The following is a 10096-nucleotide window of genomic DNA, read 5'->3' on the forward strand; positions in this document are numbered from 1 at the left end:
AAGGCAGGCGCGGAGCGGAGCCGGAGACAGCGCCTCCCGCAGTCTGCTGACGGTGCACAGGGCTGTCCTTGAGTGGAGAATAGCGGCTCGGGAGCCGAAGGGACGAAGGTGGGGGTGGGGGGTTCCGCCAAGGAGTGGGAGAAAGAGGTGCAGCCCCCAGCAGGCCGCTTTGAAATCTCTCCTTGGGAGGGGACAAGGGGTGGCCTTCAGCTGAAACGCGAAAGGGCTCGGGCACCCGGGTCGAAGCGCCGTTTGCCCTGCAGACGCAGTTTTTATTTAGGTTGCCCGTTTATCAGGGTCGGCTCTGGGAGGGCTGATGGCGATTACTGGGAAACTTCACCTGACAGGTCACCCCCTAGCGCTGCCACGGCGCCCCACGATGCGCGCAGCTCCCACGCCCTTGTAGCTGACGACCGGACTGGATCCGAGAGGCTGGTGAGGCTGGGGCCCCAGCTGGGCTGGCTGAGTTAGGGGCGGGGCCTGGAGGTAGGGGCGGGGCTCCTAGGCTCTCAGGCGGGGCCTCAGCCAAAGGCGCGGAGAGCGCGGAGTAGAGCAGCGCCCAGTGGAGAGAAGTGGAAGACGAGGATCGCACCGTCCTAGCCCGCCCGCCAGCGTCCACGCAGCTCCCTCACCCTTACCCCGGCCGGCCCTTGCCAGACGCGACCCGCCGCCATGCAGCCCCGGGGCTGAGGCGGCCCAATGGCGAAGGCTGCGTCCCCGCGGTCCCGGCAACGACGGCGCATGGAGAACTTCCGTAAGGTGCACTCAGAGGAGGCGCCGGTGGGGAGCGGGGACGAGGGAGGCGGCCCGGGCTCGGGCCCCTTCGCAGACCTGGCGCCGGGCGCCGTGCACATGCGGGTCAAGGAGGGCAGTAAGATCCGGAACCTGCTGGCCTTCGCCACCGCCAGCATGGCGCAGCCAGCCACGCGCACCATCGTCTTCAGCGGCTGCGGTCGGGCCACCACCAAGACCGTCACGTGCGCCGAGATCCTCAAGCGCCGCCTGGCGGGTCTGCATCAGGTCACGCGGCTGCGCTACCGGAGCGTGCGCGAAGTGTGGCAGAGCCTCCCTCCGGAGCCCACGCCTGGTCAGAAGCCTGGCGAGCCAGCCGCCAGTCTCAGTGTACTTAAGAACGTGCCCAGCCTCGCCATCCTACTTTCCAAGGATTCACTGGATCCGCGCCAACCCGGCTACCAGCCCCCGAACCCCCATCCTGGCCCCTCGTCCCAGCCAGCTGCATCGACGTCCAAGAGGAGTCTAGGGGAACCCGCAGCTGGAGAAGGCTCTGCAAAGCGGTCACAACCTGAGCCAGGTGCTGCTGAAGAGGACCAGACCGCCTGAGAGCTCCGGCCTCTGGGCCACCTAGGTGGGCTGGATCTTACCTCCAGAGCTTCGACCTTGAGATGTACCTCCAGCCTTTCATGCTTTGGTACTCTGGAACCCACGACCTGGCAGCATGGACCCCAAGGCGACAAGAAGGGGACCCCAGGGAAGCTTCGTGGTGGGGTTGCTCCTTCACCTATGTGGACTGACGACACAGAACTGCACCTTCAGCTTTTCTGAACCATACGGGGACCTTCCTCAGGGAGGGAATGGTGGGCAGTGGGACTCTTGAGCCTTGCTCAGGACCCCCAAGGGTTAAAGGCACCTAGGATTCTTGAAGTGGGCCTGGAGGGTGGAAGCTGAGGAAGGCTCTTGGTATCACCCCACCACTGTCAGCAGAGGGCAAGGGGTTGGAAACCACGCCTGAGGGCAGCAGATTATGAGTTGTGGGGGTGGCCTGTTGTGCCCCTCACCTAGGACACAGTTTCCTTTCGTTTCCCTTCCCCTGCTTTTAAGGAACATCCTGAGATCATGCTGGCAGGGGCATCTCCATAGGTTCTAGCTCTTTTAACATCCCCCTTTCCCCATGCTGGCCCAGAGGGAGAGACCCAGGACAGAACTTCCCATGCTTCCTCCCCTGAGCCCCACAGCTGGAGTCTTGCTTCCAATAAAACAAACACAAAAATGGCTCTGTCCCTGGGTTTTTTCCTAACCAGTTGCCTGTGCAGAGACTGCTCTGGTCTGCCCCCTTGTGTCAGTCCCCTCCAGCCTGGATCCTTAGCCTTTGGAGTCTTAGGGGTCAGGCACAGAAACTGGACAGCTTCAAAATGGTGCAGGGGGCACATTACCCAGTCCCTGGCTTCTCCCTCTTTCTCAGCCCTCCCTGGCTGGCTCTAGCTTAAGGGCTTGTGGCCAGAAGGGGACCATTTTCACCTTACACATTACTACTAAGGGAAAGGGAACAGCACATTGCTTTTCTGGATGGGGAAGGAAGGTGAGCATCGATGAACTCTTCTGTCACTGCCAAGGGTGGCAGATCCAACTGGGGTCCCTAAACCTGCAGCCTCCTGCCAATAGACAGCCTTATCCAGAAAGCTGGCACAGAGCCCCCCCATCCCCATGGATAGGGTCTACCCTTCACTGCTTTCTCTCTCTGAGAAAGGACAGCACACCCTTGGGAGAGGGGGAGGAGAGACGGAGCGCAAATCCACTGCTGGAAATTACTATTCAGCAGAGAAGCTGGGACTTGGGTTGTGAATCACTGCAGGCTCCCTGATAAGCTGCTGCCTCCAGCCCTGCACAGCTGTCTGTTGAGAGATAATGGCCTTATAAGCCTTTCTGCCCAACTCCAAGTAAGGTGGGAGGGTGGAGAGAGTGCTGTGTGTACTGGAAGCACTCTAGCAGGTAGGGTGGCAGCAGCGGGGGGCACATAGCCCTGGGATCTCAGGGGACCTGCCCCCTTGCAACTTAACAGCATCCTTGCAAAGGAGGAGATGGGGAAGTATGTAAGTCACTTGGTAGGCAGAAACCTGAAATAAATCCTACTGGTAACAAGAGGTAGGTTTCTGCAGTTGACAGAAGGGGCTCTTTGGGGAGTCCACCCCCACCCCCCTATCTCGGCTTCAGCTTTGGATCAGAGAGCCCTGCCATACAGATTCTGACACTGGTTGCCCTCCCCAATTTCTTGTTCTTGATAAGTCCCTAGGAGGGCCAAGGGGTTTGGGTGTGCTTGTCTGACTCTCGGTGGTGGCCCAAGAAGTGTGGAGAGAACGTAAACTATCCTGACAACTAAGGTGCCCTGGGCTGGCACTGGGCGTCTGCATCTAAAGTACATGATAAAACTTGGAAGAGGTCCTGCATGGTAGGATCTTAAGAGAGACTGGTCTTGGTTCTGGAAAATGGCCAACTTTCCAAGACCACCAGTGTCTGAAGTCCTGATTGCCGGGTCACCAGGACTATGCAAGAAGAGACTCTCTTTTGATGCCTTGGGTCAGGTAAGTCCCCTTCATGGTATTTCCCAACCTTCAGAGCGTTAACCTGTTCACATGTGGGCTGTTTCTGCCCCCATGCTAGAAAGCAGGTTATGAAACTGGCTTTCTTTTGTGCACCTCTACTCTACCCCAGCAGCTTCAGTTCCCAGGATTTTGATAGGTGCTCATGGGTGCCAGTGGAACCCAGCACCTGTGAGCTCCCCACCCCTGCTTTACTGGACCCTCTGGCCCTGCTGACCCAGGAGCAGGCTCCAAAGGAAGGTGACAGATATCCCTATACATCCCCACGCCCAAGGCTAAGGTGGGAACCTGAGAAGTGCTGGAGTAAGGCAAGGAGTGGCAAGGGGAGCATCTCAAGAGATGCTCACTTTGAGAACTGACTAGTGGCAGAATGGGAGGGAGTGGGAAACCCCACTACCACCACCACAACCGTGAGACCTCATCTTTCCAATAGTGGCCTCTAACCAAGAGCTACCTGGGCCCTGCCTTGGGGCACTTCCAGGCTAGGGGTGACAGTGAAAACTCACACCCACAAAACTGTCCCGTCACACAATCAAAATCCATTTGGGAACATAAATGTGTATCATCCAAGGCCAGAGCATGTGGTCAGATGGGCAGTGGACCACCAGCTGGACCTCGAGGGACTTCATTATTATGCCAAGTCTCAGTCTAGGCCCAGGGTGGGACTGGGGTGGAAGAATCAGAATAATCAGACATCGTATCTGCCGCAACGATGTCCCAGTCTAGGAGAGAGAAAAAAGAAAGTTACAGCACAATGCAGTGATAATGGGAGAAGGGAGCTCTGAGAAGAGGCATTTAATTCACTCAGAGGTGTTGACGGAGCCGGTTCCCCAATGATCAGAAGGAATTAGCCAGCTGGACAGGACTGGACAGGGAATTCCAGGCAGAACACAGAGAGGTGATGCTTGTCTGGTGTTGAGGCAGCCACAAGTGTCTGAAGGAAGCATGACAAGAGGCAGGTGGGACTGGAATACCAGGTGGGATCTAGGTCACAAGGAGCCTCCCTGAATGAAGGGGAGGGGGCAGGGAGTGGAAGCCAGGGAGTGCCCTGGTCTGACTGATGTTTGAGAAGGATCCCTCTGGCACCTGTGTAGGTGGGAGGTGGATTGGAAGGGGCCTGACTGCATTCCATATACTGCAGGGAGATAGGAGATGGGACAGTGGGAGTGGGGACAGAGATGGGGACAGATATGAGAGCTACCCCAGGCTAGGTAGGATTTCACTGCCATTATAGCCAGGATAGAGAAGGGTTTCTCCTTGTGGCTTTAACCCTAGCTTGGCCAGGACTTAGCCTGCCTTCCTGGCATCAAACAATAGATGGATTTTGGTGGGGAAGGGGAGTGAGGTAGGGGGGTCCACAGCTTTAAATTGGTAAAAGCTTTAGAAGCTCTTGTCCACTGCCCATGAATGTGCCAGGGCATGTTCACTGTACGGTTGGGGGAAGACCTGGGTCAGACACTCCCACCCTGCCACACCCATCTCACCTACCAGCTCCCTTCATGTCCCTGCCCCCACTCCATAGTTCTGCAGTTTGGATCATTGCTATACCCATACTAGCCACTAGGGACTCTCTAGTCCCCTCTATTTCACTGAGATGTTGAAATACCTACAGGCCTCCCAGAGAGAAGGGCAATTGAAGAAAAAGAAGGAGGGAATATAGTCACAGGAAGGTCTCTTTGGTGACACCAGGTTTCTTCCTGTCAGAGCACAGACCTTAGTTTATAATTGTGCCCTCATTATTGTGAACCTCTGGTTGTCAGTCACCCCAGTAAACCATAAGCCATGATTGAATGGATCCTGCCTGCCTTGCTCCCTACCCAGATCTTGGAACACAGGAAGCCCACAGAGAGCTGTTGACTGAGTGAGTAAAGACTGGCTGAACCAGATTTCTGAACTGTTCTGATGCCACATCAAAGTCCTTAACTGTCCAGCCCCATAAACAGTGACCAAATGTTCCCCTTTTCCCCACCACTGCTTATCCCCTATCCCCACCGTCTGGGCCCTTGGGTTTTATCTTCTCTTTGAAGAAGCTAAGGGTCACCATGGTGATATCAAACTTGAGGATTCTGACATCTGCTGACTATTATAGATACTGTGAGTTGAACTGTGTCCTTCCGAAAGGTATTTTGAAGGCTTAACCCCTGATACCTGTTAATGTGACCTTATTTGGAAATAGGGTCTTTGCAGATGTAATTAGTATTTAAGGTGAGGTCATTCTGAAGTAGGACGAGTCCTTAATCCAATATATCCTTATAAGAAGAGGAGAAAAGGGGGCTTCCCTGGTGGCTCAGTGGTTGGGAGTCCGCCTGCCGATGCAGGGGACGCGGGTTCGTGCCCCGGTCCGGCAGGATCCTGCATGCTGCGGAGTGGCTGGGCCCACGAGCCATGGCCGCTGAGCCTGCGCGTCCAGAGCCTGTGCTCCGCAACGGGAGAGGCCACAGCAGTGAGAGGCCCGCGTACCGCAAAAAAAAAAAAGAGGAGAAGAAACAGAGACAGACACGTAGAGGGAAGAATGGCATGTGAAGATGGAGGCAGAGATTGGAGTTTATGCAGCTGCAAAACAAGGAATGCCAAAGGTCGCCAGCGAACAACAGAAGGTAAGAAAAAGGTACAGAATGGAGTCTTCCCTAGAGCCTTCAGAGAGAGCATGGTCCTGCAGACATCTTGATTTTGGACTTCTAGCTTCCAGAACTATGAGAGAATACATTTCTGTTGTTTTAAGTTACCCAGCCTGTGTTACTTTGCTAAAGCAGCCCTAAGAAACTAATACAATAGGTATTCCCACCACCTTCAGTGGGAATAGGGAAAAGGAATATGGGGTGTTTGCCAAGGTCCAGTCTTGCATGGACAGAGGGTCTCTGCAGGTTTCTGCTAGCAAATATGAAGCCTGGTGTCATATTGAACAGGCTTTGCAGGAAATGAGGCTGACTCTCATCTGGAGCAAGTTAATTCTTCTCTGAGCCTCAGCTTTCTCATCTACAAAATGGGACAGATCGCTGTGGGGACAATACCAGGCTTCCCAATCATTCATCATCAGAATCACCTAGGGCACTTGTTAAAAATATAGATTGCATGTTATATGTTAATTATACCTCAATTTTTAAAAAATACAGATTGCCGGGGTTGAACTCCAAAGCAACGGGATCAGAATATCCCAGGAAGGACCTGGAAATGGGCAGTTCAATTAGATCCTCAGGTGATTTTGATGATTAATTAAGGTTGCCTAGTCCCTGAGATACTATATAGAAGGAGCGGCACTCACACTTGTAAGAGACCCAAAGCTAAATCCCCTTCTCTTTCCCTTCCCATTCAGCCATGGAGAGAAACTCAACTATTCAAGAACTGTTGAGAGCTGCCCCCTACAGCTGGTGCTGGAGAAGAGAGTCTCTTGGCTCAAGGAGCTGGGGGACACAGGAAGAAACCTTTAGGAGAGCAGCTAATGAACTCAGAACACAAAGAACCCCTGCCCTGGGCTCTGTTTCCTGATTGGAAACTGGGGGTGTGGGGCTCAGTTCAGACAGCTACAAAGACTCAGCTTTCTTTGTTTAAAAGAAAATTTATAAGGATGTGGAAAACATGGAACCTGCCTACATTGCTGGCAGGAATGTAAAATGATGTAGGCTGCTTTGGAGCAGCTTGGCAGTTCCTCAAAAAGTTAAACATAGACTTACCTTATAACCCATATAATACTCCTAGATATATATCCAAAATAATGGAACGCGTGTCCACACAAAAACATGTCCGCAAATGTTCACAGCAGCCTTATTCATAATAGCCAAAAAGTGGAAATAGCTCAACTGTCCATAAACTGATGAATAGGCAAACAAAATGTGGAATATCCATATGATGGAGTATAATTCTGCCATAAAAAGGAATGAAGTACTGATTACAACATGGAGGAACCCTGAAAACATGCTAAGTGAAAGAAACCAGATGAAATAACATTCATATTTATATGAAATGTACAGCATAGGCAAATCCATAGGGACAGAAAGTAGATTAGTGGTTGCCTAGGGCTGGTGGGGTAGGGGGAATGGGGAGTGACTGCCATCGGGTATGGAGTTTCTTTTTGGCGTGATGCAAATGTCCTGGAATTAGATAATGATAATGCTTATACAACATAGTGAGTATACAAAAAAACACTGAATTATACACTTTAAAAGGATGAATTTTATGGTATGTGAGTTATATCTCAATCAAAAATGATATCCTTTAATGATGTTCTGATCATAAAAGAAATAATTTAGGAAATTACATAAGTATTAATTAATTAATTATGAAAAAGTACCATTAGAGCTCTCCTACCCATACTGTATTTTGGCCCCCCACAGGATCACCTTTGAAGGCTCCTGCCACCCTTTCTCCCTGATTCCCAGGTAATCTATATGGTGTGTTTGTCCCCCCCCCACCTCCATGCCTTGTCCCTCGTCTCACAACCTGCCATGCCCTGGGAAAAGAACTTTCTATAATTTACAACAGAAGAATACAACACTCACCATTTATTGAGCTCCATTTATTGAGCTATGTCCAGCCAGGACATAGTGTTTTACATGCATTATCTTATATAATCTTCCCAATAACCTATTAAGTAGGTTCTATCGTTATTCTTTTTTTAATGTAAATTTATTGGGACTTCCCTGGTGACACAGCGGTTAAGAATCCGCCTGTCAAAGCAGGGGACACGGGTTTGAGCCCTGGTCCAGGAAGATCCCACATGCCTCAGAGCAACTAAGCCCGTGTGCCACAACTACTGAGCCTGAGCTCTAGAGCCCGTGAGCCACAACTACTGAGTCTGCGTGCCGCAACTACTGAAGCCCGTGCACCTACAGCCCGTGCTCCACAACGAGAGAAGCCACCGCAATGAGAAGCCCGCTCACAGCAACGAAGAGTAGCCCCCGCTTGCCGCAACTAGAGAAAGCACAGGCTCTAGGAACACAGGCTTCAGTAGTTGTAGCTCGCGGGCTCTAGGTGCACAGGCTTCAGTAGTTGCGGCACACGGACCCAGTAATCCATTTACTTTGAATTAATCAAAAGAGAGAGAACGCTGGATGTGCCTGACCTGATCAGATGAGGTCTTTAAAGGAGGGTGAAGTGTCAGAGATACTCTCCTGCTGGTTTGAAGAAATAAGTGGTGGTATTGTGAGAGGGTCTATGGAGGGTCCATGTGGTAAGGCCCTGAGAGTGATCCTTGGCTGACAGCAAGAAAAAAATGGGGACTCAGTCCTACCACTGTAAGGAACTGAATTCTGCCAACAACCTAAACAAGCTTGGAAGAGGACTCTGAGCTCCAGATGAGACTACAGTCCTGGCTGACATCTTGATTTCAGTCTTGTCTGAAGACCCTGAGTAGAAAACCAGTTATGCTATGAAGGCATAACTGACCTACAGAAACTGGGAAATAATAAATGGATATTGTTTTAAGCTGCTTAGTTTGTGGTAAATTGGTATGCAGCAACAAAAAAAAACCTAAAACAGGTGATGAGGGCTTAGAACTGCCCTCAAAGTAGCAGGGGATTCAGAATTTGCTGGGAAGCCAGCAAAGCCTACCTTTATGGGTGGTGGGGAAAGAAAATTTCTGGAGTCAGACAAAACTGGCCTCAAATCTAACTAAGCACTACTGTTTATCAGCTGTGTGATTCTTGGGCAATGTCCTCTGAGTCTATTTCTTCATCCATAGAATAGGGATAAATACTTATCTCACAACAATGTTATAAGGCTTAGATGGGATAATAAATAGTTTGTAGCATGCAGTGGCACATAATAAATTATGGTCATAATTGTTTCTGAAAACAACAACAACAAAAACACGCAACACTCCTGTAGCCAATCTAAGGTCCTGTAGGCCAAGTGGAGAGACTGACAGCAGAGACCAGTTGGGATTCAGTTGCCATATACCCCAGTGGGTTTTTTGTTTTGTTTTGTTTTTTTGGCTGCGCAAGGCTTCAGGGATCTTAGTTCCCCCACCAGGGACTGAACCCAGGCCATGGCAGTGAAAGTGCCGGGTCCTAACCACTGGACTGCTACGGAACTCCCAGCCCAGTGCTTTCTTTTTTTCTTTTTCAAGTTTTTATAGTTTTTTGTTTTTTTTTTTTAATTCTTATTGGAGTACAGTTGATTTACACTGTTGTGTTAGCTTCTGCTGCACAGCAAAGTGAATCGGTTACACATATACGCACTTCTTTCTAGATTCTTTTCCCAGTGCTTTCTTAATTATAGGAGTCCTGACCTCATCCTGAGTTTCCAGCTCTTGGAGATTTGATGAATATTAATTGAAATCAAAGAGGCGAAACCTTCCCAGGTGTCCTTTCGTTAGGTTGGTGGGAGAAGTTGAGGACAGGTGCTTTGAAAAAAAGCTTTTTTATAATTTTCCCAGCCAGGTTCATACCCCCTAAAGCACTGCTAGGTAGGAAACAGAGAAGGGCCAATACTGACACCCTGGAGACAGGGCCTAGAGTCAGGAAGTGGAGAGTGAATGTCCATCTTTTCTTTCCTCAGACCCAGGGATAGAGAATGAGGGATAACAAGAGATAATGAGACTTGTCTCATTAACTCCTTGTGGCACCGAGATAATTCAGGCCTGGAGAATGTGGTCTCACTGCCCAGGAGCTCAAGGTCAGAATGCAGTTAGTGAAGCCAGATTAGACGTTAAGAGTCTTGGAATTTAATCAACCGCCTCCTGTAGGGACTGGGGGAGGGCCTTTCACCAGAAATACCCAGGTGAGTCCTGGGACTGGGGATTAGGTGAAAAGAGCCTCGATTGC

General features: G+C 50.8%; 1 protein-coding gene across 1 annotated transcript; it reads left to right on the forward strand.

Moving 5' to 3' along the window:
- The first annotated feature begins 517 nt into the window (after nt 1-517).
- RPP25 (ribonuclease P and MRP subunit p25) lies at nt 518-2010 on the forward strand. Its single transcript, XM_032623210.1, has one exon. The coding sequence runs from the start codon at nt 700-702 to the stop codon at nt 1339-1341; it is 642 nt and encodes a 213-aa protein (XP_032479101.1). The 5' UTR covers nt 518-699; the 3' UTR covers nt 1342-2010.
- The last annotated feature ends 8086 nt before the right edge of the window (nt 2011-10096 follow it).

Source organism: Phocoena sinus, chromosome 2 (genome assembly GCF_008692025.1).
Source record: "Phocoena sinus isolate mPhoSin1 chromosome 2, mPhoSin1.pri, whole genome shotgun sequence".
NCBI classification, from domain to species: Eukaryota; Metazoa; Chordata; class Mammalia; order Artiodactyla; family Phocoenidae; genus Phocoena; species Phocoena sinus.